The sequence below is a fragment of the Manacus vitellinus genome, unplaced genomic scaffold (assembly GCF_001715985.3).
Source record: "Manacus vitellinus isolate BGI_N305 unplaced genomic scaffold, ASM171598v3 scaffold_28_pilon, whole genome shotgun sequence".
Classification (NCBI taxonomy): domain Eukaryota; kingdom Metazoa; phylum Chordata; class Aves; order Passeriformes; family Pipridae; genus Manacus; species Manacus vitellinus.
Window position 1 is genome coordinate 7,557,640 of NW_021940122.1, and position 25,713 is coordinate 7,583,352.

The following is a 25,713-nucleotide window of genomic DNA, read 5'->3' on the forward strand; positions in this document are numbered from 1 at the left end:
CACTGCACTACCAGCAAAACAGCCACAGCCATACAACACTGAAAATGCTTGCTATCACCAGGCAAGGGCATGCAAGGAAGGGGAAGGATTGATCAAAAAAATAATGAAAAAATCTAAACCATATTTCTCAAATCCTGTGAAGAGGTTTTGCAAGCTTTCCATAGGCACAGACAAGGCACAGAGCCAGATCCCCCTCAAACCACTCCTCAGAGAGGTAACAGCAGAGGTCTTCCAATTATCTTTCTGTGCCCTGCACAAGACTGCAGCGACCTGTCACCAGCAACTTATCCTGGAGATACCAGCTCCTTTTCTGGCTCCAAACACCATGAAGTGGGTGGGCTGCCTCTTCCATTATGTTGACCCACTTTGTTAACCTGCAGTTAATAGCCTGTCAGTAGCTATCAGCTCTCATATACAGCCCTTTGCAGCATTGTGGACAGTGTATGTGCACCAGCATCTTAAGACAACTAAGAATGTAATCTGCTTAAAAAAATTAAAAAATTGTAGCATTTATATAAATTATATAAAAAATTATATACATATTTATAACAATATATAGAAAGATTAGGGGAAGTTCAGAAGGTCATCTAGCTCACCTCACAGCTTGCATTAACTCCCATGAGGGACAGAAAGACTTTTTTTTTTTTACTCCATGGATGATCCTGTTTTAAGCATAAGGGTGAACCAGATGCCATCTTGAAGTCCATTTCATCCTGAATTATCCTATGATTCGTAAAATGCTGATACATACTTAGACAAGGAATGTGTTATAATTTCACATTGAAACTAAACCTTGTAACCCCTTCTTAAAAATCCCAAGGAATTTTTAAACTTGGATGGAAAACAAATGGCAGTGTCTATTTCTTGAGATTTATTAAATCCAGGTAGTTGCTCCTTCTTCTGGAGCATAAGCATTCTGACAAATGCTACAATCACAAGATCATACATTATTCTTTCCTCTGGGCTTTGAAACTCAACCTGTATGTGGAACAGATGCACAAGGAAGGAGAACAAGAGCATACAGGGGCTGGGTCTGTGAAAAGTCAAATAAATGCTTTAAATCTAAACTGCATATCCAAATCTGTTGCACTACTGTTGTGTTATACTAATAACTCTACTCCTTATGGACAACACACTTCCATACTGAAACACATCTGCTCCAGTTTGACCTGTTGAGGCACCACTATAGCATTTGCTCTATGTTATCATGTCCATTGTCTTCTCTAGAAATTCTAACAGTTCACTTATACCCTAGATGGTTACCAGAAGGTATTGCTTTGTTTTTCATTCTTACCTTCTCTCCACTAGAGTAGAAGAAATAGCGCAATCGGACAATGTTACAATGATCCAACTTTCTCATAATTTGGAGCTCTCTGTTCTGAAACAAGAGAAAAGCAAACAATTAGAAAAACATAAAGTACCATAGTAAACACCTTTATATACAGATACAGGAGGTGACAAAGCAAAGAAAAACTAAAGTTGGAAAGAGGCAACAGCTTTCCCATGTTTATTAGTATTTATGGCAGTTACTTTATCACTGAGAATACTGCCAACTTTGAGTACATTTTCCCTCTGAGGTCCACAAATCCATCAAAAAAATCCAAGAATTACCTACTTGCGTTATTAAAGGTTCAGTAGTAAAAGGCAAGAAGACATTAACTTGCCATTTTTAATTTCTGATCTTACAATAATACCATGTATCAGCCAGAAGGGTTGTAAACCTATCCCCCTTGAATACTGCATAAATAATGCAAGCACTGTAAAACCAAACGTAACGTTTCCACGTACATGCCTGCCGTCCTCCACAGTGCAAAACAGGTTTGCAACAAAAGATCTTTGCCTCTTCCATTCTCTTTGTAATACCAACAAAAAGCACCTGAAATTTACGCAACAGAGTTCCCACTTTCATTCAACCAAGGTTTAACCAGGTTTAGACAGACAGAATAATCGTGTTAGTTTCCCATTTTATATCAACCTGAAAAAGCTGTTAAAATAAAATCAGTTCATTACATGCATGATAAACTTGTGCCTTTACTGCAATATCCATTATAAATGAAGCCTAAACAAATGAGGGATCTTATTGCCTAACAGAAAAAAACAAGTGAAGTTTTGAACTGCGGGTATGATCAAAAACAAGCAAGTAAAATTAGCACAGCTGTGTTAGTTATACTTCACAGATATTGTTACAATATTCCTTTTTCCTATGGTCACATTTACCCATTGCTGTTATTCCTTCCTCAATTAATAAACAATCTGCAGCTTCAAAAACAGAAGGTATTCCACTTTTTACGCCACTTGTGGGATTGCTAATCACGCTTCCTGAATAGCTAGAACCAATACAATAGACTAATTCACTGGTCCTACTAGCATCATTAACGCTGGCCAAGTTCAGGAATATTTGGGAAGAAAATTCTTTAGCCACCACATACTTTCATACTTGAATGCACAAAGCTAACACCCACGTTGTGCAGTGCTGCTGTCGAAACAAGGATTTCAGATTCTGTGTATCAGAGGGTCATGTATAGTATCTGTCACTATAATTAATTGTTAAGGAACTCCACAAGAACCACTCAAAGCTTCTAATGTGAACATGGCTACAAATTCTGCTTCTAATTTCTCTAAGCTGTGTAGCCTTAAAAAAAAAAAAAGAGGTGCTAGATAGGATGCAGCGTCATTAATCCTATCAGCCCTGACTCCTGCTGACTGAAAAAATACTTCAGTATTAGCCAGCTCTTTACAAACACGAGTGAAATCTCACACAGTTATCAGTTGGCAATTATCCACCAAGCAGTTAAGGAGAAAGCAAGTCCTTCCCTGAGCCTGGCTTCTGAACAGATTAAAGCCTAAGACAGCAAGGTGCATACCAAGACAGGCCTATTCCATCCTGAAGGATGAAGAGAGAAAGTAAGGGAAAGCAAGGAGAGACCTCTGAGTCTTTCATGTATCTCCTGAAATCTTATGGAGTGAATTTGTGAAAGAGGAATACAGGCTTCTCCACATAACCTCATCAATATGCCTCACATCTCACAGAGAAAAGGATTCTCCTGATAGGAACAAGAGCTTGAATATTCTCCACTTACTCATTCTTTATTAAATGCTATCAAAAATAAGTCAATTTTGAGAGTCATGGCTGGGGTTCCTGTGCTGTATGGCACAATTCAAATTTCAGATCATCAGAAAGATCTCATCCTCTTGTCTTGTCCAAACCACTGCTGGCTCAGTGGTGTCTCCCTGGGCCTTACAACATGGGGCAGATTTCAACTAGCCAGTCAAAGTAGGGATGGCTCTAGATCTCACCAGTTACAGGAACACCTATTATGACAAAAGATTAATTTCTCCAGTTGGCTTTTATGGCACTTAGCAGTGTTACTATAGGACTGAATCTACTAACACTGCAAGTCCCAGTACCTCAACCAAATTCCACCAGCAATTCATAGGCCAACATATAGCAAGTAATTTCTTCTTCTCTTTCTCCTACTGACTGTGAGATGGGAATAATCTTTTATCTCATCGATTTACTGGAAGAAAAATGAATACACTAAGCATTAACACGCAAATTTTATTTTAGCAATACCTCTGTAGCTTCTTAAAATACCCATACATAAACTTAAGTCAGTTTATCACTTCGTATTATTCAGATAGTATGTACGTGTTGATTGGATACACTGGAAAAAGAAATCAGCAAAAGTTATTTTAACACTAGGCTCAAGTCATATTTATATTCTGGTATCTCATCCTAGCACAAGCACAGTCTGTGCCCACTTTGATGCCTTCCACTCTGATCCATCTCCTTCAGCTCTTATCCTAACCATCTGCTGCAGCTGCACAAAGAGTTTTTCAAGAGGTGCTAATATCAGGGATAAGTCATAAACCAGTTACACAGTAACCTATATCTCGCATCCTGTGACTAGGTAGAAGGAAGCAAATCTAAACTGTCATCTTAGTCAAACAGTCACCTCAGTAATCTTAAAACCAAGCTGATTTCTAATCACCACTCCCTGGTGGAGTTAAAACTGGAAATACTCGAACAGTTGCAAAGCTCAAATTGGACGTGGCAGGGGAAGAGCTACTGACATTCATGGAACAAACTGATGCATTAAAGAATTCATTTTTTCTCCGAGATGAATACTTGAAGTAGACTCACTTCACCATGCATTGCCCCGTATACATCTTAAATAAGTAACAACCTTTTCACATTATAATGTGGACTATCAACTACCAGTGCAGAAACGCATGAGGGCAAGGGGAAATATCAGATTATAAGCAGGGAACCTTTACTGAAATGAACAGAGACAGATGTCCTACATGAAGTAGAAGAGAGAAAATGGATGTCTAAAGATAACGCAAACTAAAACCATTTCAAAACATGCTGATGAGAAAGGCTGACAGTGTGTTCAAAATTCAGGGTGGATGAAAACAAAGCTCATGCTTATCCTTAACTCATCATTTTTGTCTTCCAAGAGATGTGGATGTAAAGTCAAAGACTCACAGAGGAAGTTATTATTCTTTCCTATTGTCCCACCCATTGGCATGAAGGAAGGGGTTTAGTTTTCTTACTGAACGAGTGTACCAGGCCTGGTAAGCACTGAAGAAAGCAAAGCCCTTCAGTGCCTGTCTTGCCATAAGGGAGGACCCAGCAGGCATCTGTTCACACAAAACATGTGCTCCTGCAGCACATGTTCCTTTGAGGAGCCACAAAGCAGTGGGACTATAAACAGATTACTCAGCGCATTTCTGTTGCAGTTCGATTTCTTTATCTAAAATAGATTTCTTTATCCAGAAGGCAAAGGGCTGCTGACACACAACTCCAGAACACTGCTTTATGATCAGCTCATTTAAGCCCTTCACTAACTACTGAAGCAAACTCCACATAACAAAACCCTGTTCATCACTTATGAAGACAACTTTCCTAGACCAGATTGTCTCTTATCTGTTCGTTCTATTGAAGAAAACTGGTTACTCATCGAGGTTAAAGATTTGGTTAAAGATTGCCAAGACATCAGATTTATAACTTCAAAGCATAGCCAATAAAGCTCACACATGAAGATTCACACCTTCTCTCCAAAGTTACAGCCCCAATCCCTTGCAGCTGTGCTAATGCTGCAGTTGATACAAAACCACCAAAGCAAGGTCATTTCTGCCTCACTACTGTAATCTGCTATTACAGATATCCATCACTCCCTGCCACACACACTCCCTTCCCTCCCCATCCAGGGACTTCTAGAGCTAAACCAGTTTGCATTCATTACTCCTAATCTGACTCTTTGCCTTCTAGCCTCCTTCTCCCTCCCTTTCTTACAACAGGGGATAAAATTACTGGATCATCAGAGATGATGCTTTATGGACTTGTAACTTCTTGAACTGGACTAGAGCAAATGAAGGTGAATGGTTTTGTACAGCTCATGTCAGCATGACATTACCATTATACACCCAATGAAGTGTAGAAATATCACCTGGATCCAGTTCAGAAGGTAATTCCTCAGTTTTCTTAGCTAACGGGCATGCTGGGTTTTGATTTTTTTTCTGAACTGCCATTTTAAAATCTCAACATGGTTCATTGAGAATTATGTTCAGTGCTGATGAAATGGATGAAATTAGAGATTTATATTTTTCCTTTGTGTCACACCAAGGACATGATCTGGTTCTTGTGAACAGATAAAATTGTGTACATCTCGTCTTTTTAGAATTGATATTTTTTAGAGGGAAAAGTGGGATAAGCTACCAATCTAATTCAACAAGTACCTTCAGCATCAGTCTTCTTGCCTAAATCAAGTAGGGCCAGCAACTAAAGTTAATTCTTATTTTTTCACTTTTTTGAACTGATTTTTTTTCTTCTTGATATAATCCCTTCAAATGATGAAGCTCAGTATCTTGTGTTCTTCTATCAGATTGGAAAAACAGAAACTGGAGGGTCATTGCATGAACTGTGGCATTATACATGGATGGAAGCAGCACAGGTATATCAAAATTTCTCAGTACACACATTCTTTTCTCCTCTTGCACGTTACATTTACGCTTCCCTCCTTTCCTCTGCTTCCACCATGATCTTCTCCATTCTACCCCATTTCTTATCCTTCAGTAAATGTTTTCCCACAGTGAAGAGCAGGAGGAGAAAGCCGTGGGCAAAGCTGGGGAAGAAACTAGTTTCCAGCAGGAGACATGAAGACAGTGATGAAGCAGCAGGGCTTGCTCTTTTTTTCCCTGCTTCCTTCCACTCGAACAGCCAGAATGACCAGTCACATCCACTCACCTTCACCCACTGCACTGCTGAGCCTGCCCCAAGAACAGGCTGAGGCTGAAACCTAGAGAGATTTTTCATACAGCAGAAAAAAAAGCAAAAAAGCTCTTTATCCTGACCATCTCCCACTACAAGAACACCAAGCACAGGGCAGTAGGCACATGCTGACAAAGGTTTTACAATGTGATCCTAGACAGCTGTGCTTGATGCCTTGCAGAGACAGAGAGCTGCCTACACAACATTTAAGCCATCCCTCCTGGACTCAGTTTTGTAAGACATACTGAAACAAAAAAACTGGAGACCACAGAGGATGCCTTTGAAATAGCACCTTACAGCTTACCAAGGGGTAGTGGGACCACAAAACCCAATTTTGCCAAAAATTTAACATATTTTTACTAATGTCATTACTAAAGCTCCAATTCTAGTATGTGTGGTTTGTCCTAAGTTTAGTGGGACAGACTGCAAAATAAAAGCTGTACCACGTCTTCTCTAAAAATTCCTGAAGCTGCCTGACCCATTCCTCCAAAGATGAGTTTCAAACAGCATCAATTACAAAGCTGCTTTTAACACTGTCCTGCTGTCAGCAGAATTATTACAGAAATTATTTTCACAGAACTGCCTTTCACAGATATATGATAATTCAGGCATTTTCAGAATAAAGGCCAATCTTTCTGTATTTGCCCCAAGATATCACTAAAATACATCAGTGCTTGGAGGAAAAAGAAGTGCAAAAAGGGCTTAACTACAGAAACCTGGTGTGGGAATCTGCCCATGCTGGTCATCACTAGTGTGATAAGTCCATTTATTAGGCAAGCAGAGACAAATGTCAACAGGGATCACAGTCTTCCTCATTTACATTTGAGGCGTGGATTAGGACAAAGCCCCAGTCACCCCCTCCTGTCAATCATGGCATAATTACAACACCAACAGATCTAATTTGGGGTGGTCTCCATTTTTAGCACACCTGTTAGCCTCAAACTCATACAATCATGACCTTTAACGCAGAAACACAGGACAATGCCAGAAAACAAATACTATGTATTAAATATCTGTATCTCTGACATATCAAAAGCTGTAATGCCACAAAACACACCACCCAGACAGTGCTAGTCTATTGACAACTGTTAAATACTTGGAGCAGGACAGGGCTAACACACAGGTTAGAAAGTCCAGATACTTTGTCCTGCTTCGACCTCTACTCGTGTGTAACACAACCATGCACACAGAAGCAGCTTGGAGGGTTTTACCAAAGATAAAAGCACTTCAACTTTTATAATCCAAAAAGTCCCAGAGACACAGATCAAATACTGATTTATATATTGCTAACATTCTGGGACTTCCTAAGGAAAACAAAATAAAACTAAAGAAACAAAACAAAAAATTGGTGATAGCCATCAGCAGTTTACAGCACAAATGTAGAATTGCTGCTTTAAACACTTTCTCCTTCACCTTTTCCTTACACCACTTTCTGCCTGCCATTCATAGGAATCCTAATCCTCATACAAGGGAAAACCCAAAGACTAAGTGCCTATGCAACATGAGAACAGTGAGTGCATGTGCTCTGTGCCGTGCGATGGGGATGAGCAGAGGAAGCTGGCAGGGGGTCCAAGACACAGAACGCTTGCGTGTGCAGTTCCGTGCAACTCAGTGAACTGTGGTTGCATCATGCTCTGTTTTGCTACATAACCAGAAGAAATCAAAGGCTCCAAACTTAGCTTCATCTTGCTATTGAGTTCCACAATGCTGCCACACTTTCCACTACTTGTCGTCAAGTAAAAATCTGGTAATTAAGATCCTGAAGCAACAAACGATGGAGACACAGGGCAAGGTTGCACTGCAAAGTGTTTCGGATACGTTGGCCTGTGAACACCCAGAACGAGTCAGAGGCACAGAATGTGTGCGTCAGCTGTATTCTGTCCAAAATTTATTACTGAGCACAGCGACCTTCAGCCTTGGCACAGGCACAGATCAGGGAAAAAGCGTAGGCTACGAATGCGGCAGCAGGCAGGACCTGCCTGAAGAGGCCAATGGGCAGACTGAGCTGGGCTGGGGCTGGAGCCAGGCCAGGGCAAGATGAAGGCACAGTGTTCAGGCAAGCGTAGGTGGGGCCACCAGTGCACTCTCAACCTGCAAACCTGTGATTTATTAGCAGCTGGACTGAAAGAGTGGACAGGGGCAGCAAGAGTCAAAAAACGTACCTGTAACTAAGGCTAAAGAATAATGAGTGAAACAAAAAGTCACAAGGCTACCACAAATGTGGGCTAGATTTCATTAGCCTCTTAAGAACTAGACAGATCTGAACCCCAACCATGCAGTAATGAGTGAGCTGACAGAAAGACATAGTGCATGGAAATTTGGGGTACTAACACACACCTTGCTTCCACCTTATTAATTCCTTCTGTGGTATTACTGTTCCCAATAAACTCAGGCATTACATCCATTCTCACAAAGGGACCATGTGCTTTGAACTTTCTAACTCTTCCCCTAGGCAGTCAGCAATGGCAAATGCCATATTATGTCATCTTCAGCCTGCTCTTCCTGATGCAGAACACAGTCCCTAAGCAGAAAACCTGACCTTCATACAACTATTACACATCGTTTCCTATAACTGGAGACAGAAATGGCTTATTTGTGTTCTTAAGTGATAAAACAAGTCTTGATCTCTTCCAGGAGAACAGGAGAAAAAAATCTGACTTTTCTTTCATATCCTTCCTGTATCTCAGCAGTTAATTGAAGGGTGGAAAACAGTATCTTCTTCGTTAGCTCATTGTTGCCTCTTTGAATGAAAGAGTTTAAGAGCCTCTCTGAGACTTAATGCCATCTCTAAGTTCCTGCCAGATTTGGAAGCTCAAGACTGAACTTGGAAGGCAAACTGATTTCCAGCATCATGTCACTTTGAGACCACAACCTGAAATTCACTAAATCATTTTCAAGTGGTTGTTTCAAATATTGTGACCTGATGAACAGCTCAGTTTTATGCTTCCGTTCTACAGCACCTACTGTACTCTGCCAGCAGCGAGTCCAAATGCAGGAGGAATTGCAGTGCACCCAAGACAAAAGTGAGAAAAACAGAGCTGGGTCTGAACTCGAGAGATTGTTCAAATCCATTATATAAGATTGAAATAAAGTGCAAGAAGAAGAATAATTGAAAGGAGAAGTATTTTCTAAAAGGCAGCCCTGTTTCCAGAGATAATAGCCGTTCTTTTTCAGTGGTAGTACAGAGGATCTCTCTCACAGTAAAAATCATTTTCCTTACATAAAAACAGCATTCAGACTTTTTTCCTCATGTTTTGATTTTCAACTCTTCAACGAAGAAAAAGAAAGTAAGTCTAGAAGTGCCTGTAACATCAGTCCTCAGGGACTTTGCAACATCCGTGGAACCTTACACCTGCAATCACAACCAGAACAGGTTGCAATTAATCTATTAATCAAATAAGTTCCAATCTCCCACGGGCATAAGTCATTTGCTGGGTTCCTAATCACTATGTTATTAAACATTAATGAAATGTTTTATTACTCTTGACCTTCTCTTCTTACATATGATGTAGCAGATGTTTCGTGCAAACAGATTCCAAAGGACTTGATAAACAAAAATAATTCCTCCTCCCCCTCAAAAAAAATATTTATTTAGGGAACAGGTTGCTTCCGATGTTTATTTTTCCTTTGTCTCAGGACTATTTCTACGTGACATGAAGACGCCTGATGTTACAAGTCATGAGGGGCTTTTATTTCAATCTAAATGACTCCCTCAGACCTAAGAGGCAATATTCAAATTAGGAGGACACAAGAAAGGAAAATGACAGGTGAAGACTTAGCAGAGAGCAAAAGGGGATTGGAACTGGTAAGTGGAATTAGCTGCCTGCAGATGATTATTTGCCAAGCAGAATTAAATTTTTCAGTAAGTACAAGTCTTAATAATGAGCTCCCAGATAACTAAGCTTTTAAAAGGTTAAGCATTCCCTGCCGAATTCAGAGGAAGACAGGGCAGCTCCTCCTCTGAGGGTGGGGGAATGGGAGAAGAAATTGGTTCAACTCCAGCAGTAAAGTTAAAATTGGAACTTATACTCCTTACGTTATACACATATACAATAAGCCTTTCTCCCTAAATCCATATTGGATTCCCCACCCCCTGGTTTGGCAAGGCTGTCATGAGCAGATAGCAGAATGTATTAGCTACCACTGTAACTAATAAAACCACAACATGTGAATACCAGGTCTAAGATAAAAACTACTCTACCAAATTTCAGATAATAGCCACACCTGTGTAAGAACAACTAACACTCATTCAGTTTTATATATTAAAAAAAAAAAAAATCAAGCTTCCCCAAACACTGTCTTCATATTAAAAGACAGCAGCACATTCTTCCCAGAGCTGCACAATAATTTCACCAGCTGACCTTTGTTAGACACAAGCAATCTATCATACACTTAGAAAGGGAAAGCCAACTACGTCAAAGTACAAATGCACTATAAGTTACTAGAAGAATTAGCATTCCAAGTTTGATAAAACAGGTTATCAGACTTCTTGCTCGAGGGTTTTTTTCTTAGTCAGCGCTAGCGCTTTTCAAACACTGTCCCATTTTTCGAGAAATCATTTCCTTAGGCAAAAGGGTGTCACAGCAATGAAATGATTAGGAAATCTTCACATTCACTTATAGCCTAAATTGCCCCAAAAGAAAGAGTACAGAGAAGAGCAAGTTTTAGCAACTGTTTGCATAACAAGGTGTGGTTTTTAATGACAACTTTAAAAGCAGACACTGTACTATGGTTAGATTCACCACTTAGTCACACTAAAAAGGAACAAAGATCTCCAAAAGAAAGAATGATGCAGAAAGAATGATTTCATATGCCAAGTGAGCACCATGAATTTCAAGTGGCACACTTTCAGCAAATTTCAAAAGGCTACACTACCACCTCATGGGCTTCCAGTTTCAGCTTCCCAAGCACCAGCTTCAGACGGACCAACACAAGGCAGGGGCAAGCTAACTCCCATGAAGCCTGGTCCTTCTTCCATCAGTATGTGCAAAAATCATAGAATGCTTTGGGTTGGAAGGGACCTTCAAGATCATCTAGGTCCAACTCCCCCACCATGGGCAGAGACACTATCCACTAGACCAGGTTCCTCAAAGCCCCATCCAATCCAGCCTTGAACACTTTCAGGGATGGGGCACCCACAACTTCTCTGGGTAGCAGAGAACTTCACAGGAATCGAGTTCAACACATAGGTTGCAAATTGTGTTGCTTCCAGAGCTGATCCACAACCACACTGAAGTTTTTTTTATGGCAGGAGCAGCAAGTGCATCAGCCATCCCATTTGCTACTGCCTGTAATTCCTCTCATTTCAACTCTCAAGCACCCACTCACTGTCCTCACTGTCAGGCACTACTACAGAGTTGATATGAGACCAGCAAGTTCTCAGGAAAGGAAAAACAAAAAGCTGTAGTTCGGAACTTGGGCAGTAGCAACACTGCCACTGGATAAGAGAGGGGTAGCTTTGGGAGCATCCTGGCTTTCACTTTGCATCCAGAATAAAATAAGAACTTGCACATAACCCTGTAACAAGTAAACAAAGAGAACTCATAAAAACAAGGAACTGAGGGAACAAAGATGACTTGATCAGACTAATCATCTTTGATTGATGACCACATCATCCAACAGTTTGTCAGCAGCCATTCACCTTGCCAAGAAGGCTCAAAAAAGCTTCATTCCTAGTCACCTAAAACTCAAAGATATGGACATTCAAGCTCTCTTTACTGAACTTAAAAGTTGTTTTCAAAAATGCATTTGTAGAACATGAGATTCAATGCAAATCAATCACAAATTATGTCAGAAAGTGTTTCCTACACCACCTACCACCTTTTCAGTGGATTACACATTCTTTTGTCTTTAACATACAGTACCTAAGGAGATTCTCATAAACTAATTCATTAAAACATCCACTGTTAATAATAAGCAAGTTGCAAAACCTTTCAGTGACCTTGCCATATACTTCCCATTACAAGATCTTATTTTCCACAGTTTAAGGAGGTCTCCCACTGAACACATCGTGCAGAACACACACGCTGTGGGGATGACCTGGAGCTGAGTAACGATCCTGCTCCTCTACTCAGTCCCAGTGAGGCCATATCTGGAGTGTTGTGTCCAGTTCTGGGCTCCTGAGTACAAGAGAGACATGGAGCAGGTCCAGCAGAGGGTTACAAAGATGGTTAAGGGACAGAGCCTCTCTTTTAGAAGGAATGGCTGAAGGAGCTGGGCCTGTTCAGCCTCAAGAAGAGACGTCTGAGAGGGGACCTCATAAACATCTCTAAGTATCTGAAGGGAGGGTGCCCAGAGGATGGAGCCAGGCTCTTCTTGGTGGTGCCAAGCAATGGGACAAGAGGCAACAGGCAGAAACTGATGCACAGGAAGTTCCTCCTGAACATGATGAAGAACTTCTTCACTGCGCAGGTGACCGAGTATTGGTACAGATTGTCCCAAGAGGGTGTGGAGTCTCCCTCACTGGAGATATTCAAGAACAATCTGGATGCAATCCTGTGCCATATGCTCTAGGATGACCCTGCTTGAGCAGGGAGGTTGGACCAGATGACCCACTGTGGTCCCTTCCAACCTTAACCCATTTTGTGATTCTGTGAATTCATCTTCCTTGCGCCACTCCTGACCAGTGAAAATTTCTTTTCCACATTTTCTTCAAATCAAATGTTATACAAAGGGTGCTGAGACCCTTTTGCATTCAAAATCACAACAGTATGAAATAAGGAAGATTATTGCCTGCTGAAGATGTGGTACTGCCTGCCTCACTTATGGAAGCAAAGCAGTATCACTCCCTACACAGTCTGCACACAAGGTTAGGTTAAGACAGAATCACCGTATCTTGAGCTATATTTACGCTCAGGATAATTCAAATAAATTTTAAAGGTGAATCAATTAAAACTTTCTACAGTGTTTAGTTGGACAGCCGAATTCAGAAGGGTTTCAGAAAAATTTATCTTTTTAAAGTTCATTATCTACTCAAGAAGTCCCCTACAGAACTACTACCTGCAAGCAGATCCATGCAGATGAGCCAGTAGGACAGGATGCCACAGCTCGGTGCTCCACCAGGAAAGGACTTTCTACTACCACCTGCACAGAGCTCTGTGCTTTTGCACTGGGAACAGGCTGTTCCCACTAGCAAGGCAGACTCTTTCCAAGAGATATTCATCAGGTTAAATCCAAACAAGAGTCCTTGCACTGTTTATCCATCCTGCTAATTGATGGCCTTCATGCTGCCACAGAAATTGTTCAATGAATACCCTGACTCTGTTATGCCTTCAACACTCCAGGCAACCCTCAACATGCCCTAGTTTTTCTATGTCTCATACTACTTTCTTGTCCTACTAGATCTGTTAGCCCTACATGAAAGTAGATAACCTTTATGCCTGTTAAGCAGCTACAGAAACAGACTCATTGCCTACCAGGAAATCCAGTATACTACCTGCAAACAATGTCCTTTTTTGCCCTTTCCAAGTTATGTTGACATAGTGAAAAAAAAAAGAAGTGTGCATTGTACCAAGTTCTTGAGTATTTGCTCTGGCTCTTCAAACACTGACTCCAATCATCTGCTGTGGTTTCCAACACACTGGGGGGAAGAGCATTTGTACTTCATATGTTTTCATGCTGCTGCTTTTGCAGGTATTTAAATGACAAATAGATAGAGTTAATAAACCCAGTATAATCAAGGAAGCTCAGGCCTCAGACAGGCAATTCTAGTACAAGTTACTATGATGTTGCACTAACAGAAGAATTTAACCTAGAAAGAATATAACACCAATTTTTTAAAAACTATAGAGCTCCTAATATTATTGCCTCAACTAAAAATTATCAGCTCTTACCACCTTCTAATTTTATAACTCAGAATTGCTCACTATTTATAAAGTATGTTCAGCAGAGCACCACAAAGAAAAAAGTATTTATCCTCATTCTTAAAAATTCTTCAGAAATCTGTGCTCACCTTAGATCTCCAGCTCTACATCCTGTTACTCCCTGCCAGACTTCATCTGAAATGGGCTTACAAAGTTGCTCAACATGAGAAAATGCAAGTCTATCCATGCAAGACACTGAATTAAATCCTCCTAATGTTCCCTAGCCCATGCATTACCTTTTGGAGCAGCAAACTGCAAAGTCCTCATTTTCACACTTGTACACTTACTACTAATTCCCATGTTAGTAAGTAACACATCTGTAACGTTTCCTCTATTACTGAACAGCAAACCTGAACTTTCCCACTAAAGTGCCCACAGGCAACATCAACATTCACTACAGACTTCTACTTAAAAAGGGGGGGGGGAGAAGAAGGGAAAAAAATCTTATTCTGTCCACTTGCAGCAGATCAATGCAACTGGTGGGCAGCCCAGCAAGAAATATGCATGTCCCACCTCAACACTCAGAGATCTAAGTTGCAGTGTCCCATTTCACGGACTAAGTACACTGCAACAAATTATTTTATTTATAATCAATCAACATGCTTGCACTGTTATACTCATCTGGTATAAATGAAATGCCTGTTTTCAAGCCCAAAAAACTTGGTACAACCTTTATGACTCGTGGCTGGTGTGATTAAAGTAAGATGAATACAAAAGGGTTTGCAAACTCAGTCTGATAAGCAGATCCTTGGACGAATCCCTGAATGAAGAAACCTAAGTGGATGAATCTTTAAAAGATGTTAAGTTACATATTCTGTCTTCATCATTTGATAAAGCTTGGGGGGGAACAAGGAGGAAAATACACTCTAGCTTTCTGTGACAGAGTGCTTTTTGAATTAAAAAAAACCCAAACCCCTAAGAGATTCAGTTGTTGTTTTCCATATGCAGTCAATGATTCAGACTGGATGTTTGTATTTTGACTAGTTAGCTCAGAAACGATGCAGTTTAATCACCATGGCTGGGCTTTCAAAGGAACAGCACAAACGAAGAAGTGAAATGAGCACCTTTGTTGGATCTGTAACAATTAGAGTTGTCTTTAAATCTTAGAATAACTACAGAACATAGATACAGATGCACATAGTCTGGTTATTTGCATCATGACACATATAAGAGCCTCCATTACTCATCCCACTATATTAGGCACTACATAAACAAAAACCCACCCTGAAGAGTGCTGACTGGTTCTCCTTAGTTAAAAGTTTGTAACATATATTTAAAAATATGATAAACATCACACCTCACATTTTACCCTGAAGAAGAGTGAGTCCTTTCCTTGCTCCTGGCCAAAAAAACATTGCAAATGCATGACAACCACTTTTTTGACATCACTTGTTATATTTTAAAACAAGCGCCAACACAGCACCAAAGCATCAAGGACTGTAATTAGAATTTTCCTTAATGGAATAAGTTTCTCATTACCTTTCCAAAAATATTCCTTATTTTGGGTTATTACATGATACAACTCTTAGAAAGCCACTCAAATTAAAATCAGATTTCGTTTTATTTCCTGAAGTAGATCATACAGGACTGTTTGGTCATCCAACAAAACCTCAGTCCACATTATCCTTTAAATTTAATCTTCGTGCCCTATGCCAAATTTCACTGCATAATGCAGACAGAAGATGTGATGGAAAAAACAAAGCGGAACAAAAAGCCGAAACAGGCTTTCCTCAAAAACATGTGAAGTAAAGTAGCAGAAAAATAATTCCTTGCATCGTGTAGGCTAAAAATAACCTTGTTGGTCACAAACATCTCACCTCCTCAGTTATCCCAGGGACCAGGAAGTATCTAAGTCACAGGAAAAACCGGCAGCGTTGCCAATTCTAGAATATGCCCAACAGTCTGAAATGCCCCTGTCTCTGCACTTTAGATGCTTGACAAAACATTTAAAAGAGCTTCCTTTTATTACTTTCCCATGTCTTGGTACTACTTTTCCAAGAAGCAATGGGCAGAGCACATACTGCCTTCGGCACAAAAGAAAACAATCATCAATTACATGGCTTTCAAAGTTTTGAATAACTCCCAGAAGGAGCATGCTATTTGGTTATAAAATGTCAGGTCTACTCAAGAAAACAACTGAAGAACAAAAATTATTCCCATTTTCACATTTACTTAAACCTTCCTCATTTTGTTTGCTGAATTTGAGTCACCCCTCCTCAAGGAAGAGTCATAAATTAAAAAAAAAAGCCAGCTCAATTACAAGGTTTTAAACAAAACCAAAAGGGCTGAACTACAAGACAGTGCCGGAGGGCACAGCACAGCTGTCTTGGTGACATATGAATGAAAAGATCTCTTTGCTTCAGGAAGCCTCTGTTGAGCAGCAGGTGGATCTCTTCTGTCCTTTCTGTGACTAGCATTTCATCAGTTAGCCCTTCTTTCCCCTCAAGTGTATAGAGCTGTGGCAGCAGAATATTTGAATAACAAATACTGAGTTCAGAAAGGACACAGAGTCTGCTACCGCCTGGTTTAGCAGCCATGTATTTTAAAGACAAAACAATCTGTGTTCACTGGCAAAAACTGAAGACAAATTATTTGACAATATATTCCAATCACGCTCTAAGAATGGCACATTGCACCAAAGATAATTTAACCAATCAAGAATGAGGTAAGCAGTGAGAGCCACAGGTATGTAATGTTGCTAGATGTAAAAACTGTTTATGCTAAATCTTCCATAGCCAGGCAGGACATCTCATGCTGTGAGACTTGCAAAAGAGAATACACAACAGTACAACAAAGAGCCTTGAAGTAACTGCATGCACCAAATATCCAAATAGTCTCAAAAAAAGCACCATTTTTATCCCATCAAGCAGCAGTTACTCTTCTATTTATACTCTACACAATACTCTTTTCTCTAACTGGGAGACAGGAGTAGAAAGTTCCTCCTGGGACACCCTTTCCACCCAATATCCTCTTTAATATCCAAGCTCTATATGGCAGCTGCATTACCTAGCTCCCAAGATGTGCCTACTCTCTGCCTGTTCACCTCAGCTACAACTACGAGATATGAAAAAAAACAAATCTAGCCTAGAATTTACATACAACCTCACGCATGGTGGACCATTAAATCCCTAAGCTTCAGAAGGACTTCAGGAATTTTACTGTGACTTTTTTTAAATGACCAAGTTCAAGCTGCATTTACAAAACAAAGAGCTGCTCTCGATTCTCCACTTCTATCTAGTTGCACACTTAGAAAGTCTACTCCATTGCCACACTAAGAGTGTCAGTCATTAAATATTTTAAAATAAGAACGAGTAAAACCAAATCTGCTCCATCAGCCTGTAATATGCCAGTCTCAGGAGATGCAAAGATATATGGTCTCCATGGTAATGGTAATGGAAGACTTAAGCTTTTACCTTCATTACACATTACACAGACCTACAAATCCATGCCATAAACAAGGCTCCCTCTAAGTAGAAGGTGTGACCCAGAAGAAAAACTCTGATTTACAAATGTAAAATAAAGAAGTTATCCCTGCTGCATGCAGAACTACTGGTTTTGTATGCCAGTCCTTCTCAGGTACTTAGAGGCAGCATAGTTAAAAAGTCAAAGGAAAGGAAATTATCTTTTAAAATTGGAACTTAATTTGACTACTATCAGGAATTCTGCAACATGTTCAAGTACACTCTCAGAGTTACAGTATGTGGTCAGTATGTGACAGAATTACAACTATTTTATATGCTTTGAACTACACACTTCCACACCTTAAAGGGTTTGGAATTCTTTGAAACTGTAATCTCCACTTTGAATGTCATTATTTCAGATAGCATCCATTTAACTCCTATCTCAAAAAATAGTCCCCAGATAACTTAGGAATATATATATATATATATACATATATTCCTAAATTTTATTAGAGCAGCTATATGAATTATCTGGACCAGTAGGGAAAAAAGACTTTTTATTAATTTAAGGTATCTTACAGTTCTTTTTGTTGGTCAGTAGATTCACACAGGACAGGTTTAATTTTAGTCTCAAGTTATATACTAGAAGCGAACATGAAGAGAGAAAATTGACAAAAGACATATTTTGTTTTAAAATCCTATCTTTGGTCCTAGTCCAGGGAGTGCCACAGAAAAACTCATGGAAAAAGAAAAGCTCAAAATTCAAAATAAATGCACCACTTGAACTGTGACATGTATCCATACAAAGTCCTCACACTAACATCCACAGGGTAAGGGCAAAAAACCCCTCCAGAGCTCTTTTGACTCCTCCCTTTTCAAAGAACACATCCTTATCCTTACTAACATGTAAGAAACACGTTTCTACACACACACACAGAGCCACGTCTCCAGATGATGAGCACTTCCTCTTCCCTAGGCCAACTGCAGTTGCATGATGCTGCATTCCCTGGACATTAATTTTCAGTCCAACTCCCCAGCTAATAATGAGAGAATTGAAATCAATGCCCTTAGTACAAACTCCACTTCATCTCCACGTGCCCAACTAAAGACCAGTTTTGCACTAAGAGCTATTACGCATCCAATTCAGTTGTCAGATTTGAAAACATCTGCAGGCACAGCCATAATTACAAATAATTTTATTTATATAGACTTTAAAAATAATATAAAGTGAAAAAAATGCTTCTTAATGCTCTTAGATCTCTTCTAGGCCACAGAAGCATGTCCAGGGAGGTTTCAGCTGACATAATGAACAGTACAGTGTTTTCTTCACAGACTGCCAAAAGCAAGGGTAAACAGATTTTTTACTCATTATGAAAACTCAAGTGTTTGAGAAAATTGGAAAATGGAATTAAATACAAGGTTGTGAGTGAGAACTCAGATACCTACCCAGACTTTTCGGTGTGCTATGAACAGAGAGGTGCTGCAACTGCAATTACAGCCCAATGACAGAACTGGCTCCAATAAGCATTCAGGAGACAGCCGGATCAAGTCCTGCTGTAACAAAAGCTATTATCTGGGTAAGTGTCTCTGATAATCGGTTAAGATAAGCTGGACCAGAGCTACAAATCTGGCCACTGTACAGGAGTTAAAGCATAGACTAGAAAAAAAAAACCCTGAACATAGCCCTCCAGCTGTTTAAAAGATGGAAAAACATCCTGAACACATGCCCAGGCATCTGCCATTCTGGAAATCCTATCTGATAGCCCTAGTCTTTAAGAGGGACTGCATACCCTCAGATGACAACAGCTAGGAGGAGAAGGACAGTTTTGATCAGGCTCAATCATCTGTCTACTGATAGTGTTACAAAAGTTCACAATATTTGCTAGTCACTGGAAAATATTTTCAGCCTTTTATTCCTACTTGTGATACAAACACAAGCCATCTCATTAGCCAGAAGACAGATCTGTTGTTCTGGGTGCTCTTTCTAGCTATTTAACAATAAAATTAAGGCATCCTTTAAACAGTGACACCTCCATGATGGTCTCATGAACAATGGTTCACTGTTCCTCAGATCTTAAAGGGAGCTATGATGTGCAAGCCCTCAAAGACTTAAAAGAAAGGTGCTTAAATGTTATTAATTCTCATTCCCATGTCTTTCCTTTGTGACTTTTTATCCCATGGGTGCTTACAACTCAACTGAGATAGGGTAAATAAAAACATTCTTTTGAGATAAGGCCTTACATATTAATGTTTGAATATTCAATGATCCTTAGGTGAAGATATGAGAGAACTCAGCTAGCTCACACAGAGATTAAATTAACAAAGGAAGTGCACTCCTTAGTTCAGAGGAAACCTGTGCAGATGACAAGAGGTCACAGTGAAAGATAATCATGAATACATCAGAGCAAATCCAATCTCCACATTGTATTCAAGACTTTAAATGGTGACATAAGATGAAGATAGCCTTCATTCTAAACCACTGTGATAACTTTCAATTCCTTCTCTAGAAAGCAGTGAAGTAGGAAGGAAAAGGAGGCTCAGGGGTGATGTTATCACTTTCTACAACTACCTGAAAGGAGGTTGCAGCAAAGCAGGGGTCAGTCTCGTCTCCCAGACAACTAGTGACAGGATGGGAGGACATAGCCTCAGGCTTCACAAGGGGAAGTTCAGGCTGGACATCAGGAGGAATTTCTTCATGGAATGGTTTGTTAAACATTGGAATGGACTGCCTAGGGAGGTGGTGGAGTCACTGCCCCTGAAGGTGTTCAAGAAAAAGCTGGATGTGGCACTTAGTGACATGGTGCAGTCAACAAGGTGGTGGAGTCCAAGGTTGGACTCAGTCTTGGAGGTCTTTCTGTGACTTCACTAGAGTGTGTGCTTGAAAGGGTCTACAACTCAGGCACATAGAAAGGAAGTCAAGAGTTCTATGAGATATCCAGCAGTAACAATGACTTCTCTTCAAATGAGCATTTAACATTCTCATGACAAAGCTACAATCATAGGAAAATGGATTTGCTAAAACATTAAAAAGCAAGATGGTTCACACATCCTGTCTGAACTTGGCAAAGGAAAACCAAACCTACACAGAAGAGAGAGAGATACCATTTCCCTTAAAGCTTTACAACTGGGTTCCCCAACCCATATCAACAGGCTGGGTGTCAAACTCCTGTCTGTCAGTCTACAGACATGATTATCTATAGCCCAAGCTTACAGACAGCAAATAAGACGTGTTTTAACTCTTCTTTCAATCAGATTGCTAGGTACATGCCTCCTCAAAACAGGAGTTGATCGCTACACTAACAGTGACCTTAACAGACTGAAGCTCCCTGAAAACAGAACTTTTTTTTCAATATAATGCTATTATCTGCTGTATCTTAACCAGCCATGGATAACCAAGAGCCAAGGTCAGCCAAGAGCGGAAATAATTAAATCCAATTTGAAGTCATGTTCTCACAATGGCCTATTAACCACTGACATTCTCAGAGCAAAAGATATCTACTATTAATCAACAGGTTCACTTTTTAAACATGCATGTTTTACAGAATGACACCTCCAACCACAAGCAGAGACACATAACCTACTAAAAAAACTGGGTCAACTTTAGATTGTTGAATGGTTTAAAAAGAAAAGTCTCTTGAAAAGTTACCAGAACTTAAAAACCTAAACATCTAGCCATTTTTCAACAGGAATTCTTCCTTGTGGTTTTATATTTTTCATGGGAGCTGCTACAATCAAAGTTGCTGTAATTAAGTGAACACAAACAGAGGATATGGGCTACTTTGAAAAAGGATCTTTTTATACTTAGCAGTTTGATATATCCGAGGCAGGAACTGAAGGAAAGCTGTTGCTCTTTCAGAAACATTTCAAGCAGCTCACAGAAGTACACACATCCAGCAGAGAAAGATAGAAACCAGAACGTCAACACAGACTTATTTTTCCACCCTGCTGCTTTATTGGGCTTTAAGGCTCACATTAACACTAAGACTTTATATATTAAAAACAAAACAAAGAAACAACAAACATTCAAATAGTCATAACACCTATTTCTTCCATAAATACAAATAGGAAAGAGCACTGTGGTCTCAGCTTTACCAATGCAGGGCTTCACGTTTATGGACCATCAGGGCTCTAGTCTGACATCCTCTCACACTCCAGAAGATCTGCCTATTTAAATTATTCAGGCAACTAAGCCAAAGGCACATACAGTTGGATTGCTAAACCTAGGCAGTCCCTGAATGATTTGACAGACTGGATGGCATGAATGGTTCCCATTACAGAATTTGGCTTTCTCTTGCTGCACACTTCATGTCTGTGTGAGCCATTAACAAGAAGTGTGATGCCCAATCTAGACCGTTTGAAAAGGTGCAGGAATAGTATGAACTCCCTTCATCATTTAGATTTCAACAGCCTAGCACTAAAGCAGAAACATCAAGTACTGCAATTCCGATATGGAGAATTTAACTACATATTCTCAGTCAGCTGTGAAATATTTCTAACAATTCACACATTCATTCCAATAGGAATTCTTAAAAATGTTAATGGAATGACAGAAATAACAAAAAATAGCTATTTATGTTAACATGCCTGTTTGCTTATTATTAGTTTTTGCAGGATTAGACAGCAACATGACTGACTCTTAATCTGAAGAATATTCCAATGAACGTGCCAAAAAAAGCAATGCAAGAAAATTTACACTACCGGTATTTTCTTTTCAAGCATCACAATTAGGCTGTGTCACTTAAAGGCCTGCACAGACACATGGATGAAAATAATTGAAAATGCTGTGACTCATTTAACTGCACCTATCGATGCTTTGCATGAGAACCTATTATTATGCGTCTGTGGGATAGAAGCAGAAACACAGATCTACGAAAGCTGAATCATGGTCTTTTAGAAATTCTGGCATTTGAAAGGATTTTGGCCCCAAAAGCTTGTGAATAGCTGGCCTTACACTATTTTTCAAAGAGAGACATCTCTCACCCCCTGTGAAACTTTAAAAAAAAAACCAACAAAACTCCATAACAACTAGAGACAAATTCAGTTGTTCACAGACTAATGACAAAACAGCACATAGCTTGTGAACTACTCATTCAAGTATCAGGCAATTGCCCAAAATTACATTACTTAATTCCTCATGCTTAATACAGAGAACTAGCTTAATAGCTTAATGAAGGTACAGATGAAAACTAAAATTAAGCATAACTCTCTAGATTTTATTTATTCCCTTCAACCATTTACCACTATCCCCAGTATACCAATACTACTGCTCTACATTACACGGAACTCCAGACACACACATTTTAAGATCCAGAGCAATTCAGAGACCCTGTTTAAAACACAGCCATGCAGGAACTGCACTGCCAAACTGAAGAACCACTGAACTGTAACAAGGGAGTAGAAAGAAGTAGGAACATGGCAAACTATCATCACAGAAACTATAAGATTCAACTATTCAGCAAAGATTTTTTTTACACTCACTTCTTTCTGGTGTGGACCAATGCTGCTTCCACTTGAGCAGAGGCTGATCAGAAATTTGTCATAGTAATGGAAAAAGAGAAAAAAAGGCAACCCCCCCTCTGGTAATTCCAGCTTTCAAGTTAGCTTTAAACCTGGACAAAAGTATCTCAGCTTCCTGACAGAGATCTAAAATTGGCAACTGTGGTGCATTTTCCAGATCTACACAATAACCTCCCTCCACATTCACAAAATGCAGAAAGAGCCTAGAAGTTACAATCTCTAGGGATTTCCTAAAGTTTCTGAATCATGCCCTTTAAGTTTCAAGACTTCCTACTGTTTTTTCTAAAAACATTTTTTTAAAGAGCTAAATCACGACAAAGGAATTATACTGCACGTACCAAGATAAATACATCAGGAGAGAAAAGGATAGAGATAAGCAGGTACCAGCTAGAAGCTACAGCTGAAAGTTTTGGTCATGATTCAGATTTCAGGAAGCAACTTTCATACATCACTTTCCTCTTCCTGCTTTCTCCACCACAGGGATCAGCGCAGACAGGTATTTCTAAAGTGCCCCCTCTCTTCCCTCTGAAGCTGATAAAGTTCATTTAAATCAAACAAGCTACTGTCTCCTTTGGTTGTCTACAGAAGGGTTGGGTTTCTTCCCTTCAATCATTGCTGAAGCAGAGGTGTGCATTAACGAGAAGGAAGTGGCAGATTTCTTAAGGAACTCTACTGACCAGGGCTTGGATCTGGACTTAGGCAGCCAAGCAGGGATGGCAACAGCCCAGTCAAGCTACACATCACAGCTCAGCTCTCTGAACACCAGAGCTGGTCTGCTCCTACACTGCAATCAAACTGTGCAGCCAACAGACATTAAAAGTTCCTGTTTAACTGGTGAATTATCTGGTCCAGCATTTACTACCTATAACAGACATTCCCAAAAAGTAGCATACCCTGAAGTAATTGTACGCTATTCTTGATATAAGATACATGTGTCTAGCTTCCAAATCTCTCCAGGCAGAGGCTTTCATTCAGCCTGCAGGAATTTACATCTCCTGCCAACAGAACATACACTTCCAGCTCAGAATGTGAAAAAAAAATGGGAGGACTAAACTGATGAATGACAGGAAAAACAAGGGAGCTGAGACCAAAGGTAGATGGTGCTGTGCAGCTGGGACACAAGTTTGGGATAAGAATATGAAAAATTGCATAACTTGGGTACTGCTGCAGATGTGACCCATGCAAGTTATGAAGTTTAAAAAAGTACTTTTCAATTAATGGTATCTGTGAATCTACACATGGACTTAACCATTAATTACACCTTCTTTGGGGGTTTTAAAGCCTCCAGGTATTGGATGTTCTCAGCTTGTATCATCAAATGTACACTATCAGTTCAGAGTCCAAACTGCAAACACCCTACTTAGCTTTTCAGTTCAGTTGTTTTGCTTTAACAAAAAGAGAGCTAGTATTCAAGAGATGTGTTTTTTTTCAAAGCACTTAAAGAAACATTCCAAAATAAAAGGATATGTAGTCAGATAACAAAATGTCACTGAACCAACTACCAAAACCCCACACTTTATTCCAGATGCCCAATAGAGATTCATTAAAAAATAATTACAATGTCCCAAACTATTAATATCTGGTCAGGAACTAAAATGCTCAGCCAAGTTTTCATTTTGACACACTACACAACCCCAGAGTTATGACACTAAAAAAATCAAAGATTCTGGTCCAAAGCACCAGTTGACATCTACCAAGCACAACATGGTATGGGAAATATCCTGGCCCTCCCCTAGACCTAGGCAATGGGAAGAAACCAAGAAGCATGGCTAGGTCTAGAGCTTCTGTTTTTCCTTTTCTGTTTTACCTCTTCCATTCTTCTAAAATAACACACTCTTACATCATATTGCATGCTTCCCAAGTACTAACTACCTTCAACCCATAATACAATCCAGAAATAACTCAGATGTAAGAACAATATAAGAACTTTACATGCCTTTCTCAATTAGAAGTATATAATGCTCCATGATTACATTAATTTAAATATATCTTTTATTTTCCATTCTATATCTAATGCATCTGTGATATGCTGATGCCTGTGGTGATGACAGCATTACATTTCAAGACTCAAGGAAAAGGCATACACCAGTTCCTTCAAAACACTTCAAAAGAATGATTTTGCTACCAGAACAGGACACAAATTACAAATACTACCAGTGAAGCCAGCTCTGCATGAAGTCTTACCGTAAACTCAAGAAATATTAAAAGCAGTACCTTTGCTATCATGCACTGCTTGCACAAGTTGATCTGCAGGCCACTTGATTATAAGGGAAAGCAGTCAAGGACATCAAGTACCAAGCAGAGGACTAAGAGCAGTGATGAGTGGTTGATGGTCCTTAACTTTTATTTGGTTTAATATTACCAGATAAAAGTATTTCTCTTTGGAAGGCTACTTGTTTAGAATGAAGAATCATTAGTCTATTAAAACCAGCCAAGACAGAACACATTCAGAAATCAGATAATAAAGGGAAGTAACTTGTCTTCAGTCCAAACTGCCCTGGGCTCAGTATTTGTTATCTTCATACTTGGTCTTGGGAATTTCTGATTTACTCAAATACAGTCTTTCACTTTATAGGTGCAACAACTAAGAACAAAGTCCAAAGACTTCTGTTTCTTCCAGCAATTTAATTAGTAATGACTGGAGAAGAGTCTATGCTAG

General features: G+C 39.6%; 1 protein-coding gene across 1 annotated transcript in view; it reads right to left on the reverse strand.

The window, feature by feature from the left end:
• GSK3B (glycogen synthase kinase 3 beta) overlaps positions 1 to 25,713 on the reverse strand; it is a 157,212-nt gene that overhangs the window by 68,938 nt on the left and 62,561 nt on the right. Inside the window, exon 5 of the mRNA XM_029960636.1 lies at positions 1,295 to 1,378. Coding sequence (XP_029816496.1) covers positions 1,295 to 1,378 — 84 coding nt within the window. The remainder of the gene's footprint in view (positions 1 to 1,294; positions 1,379 to 25,713) is intronic.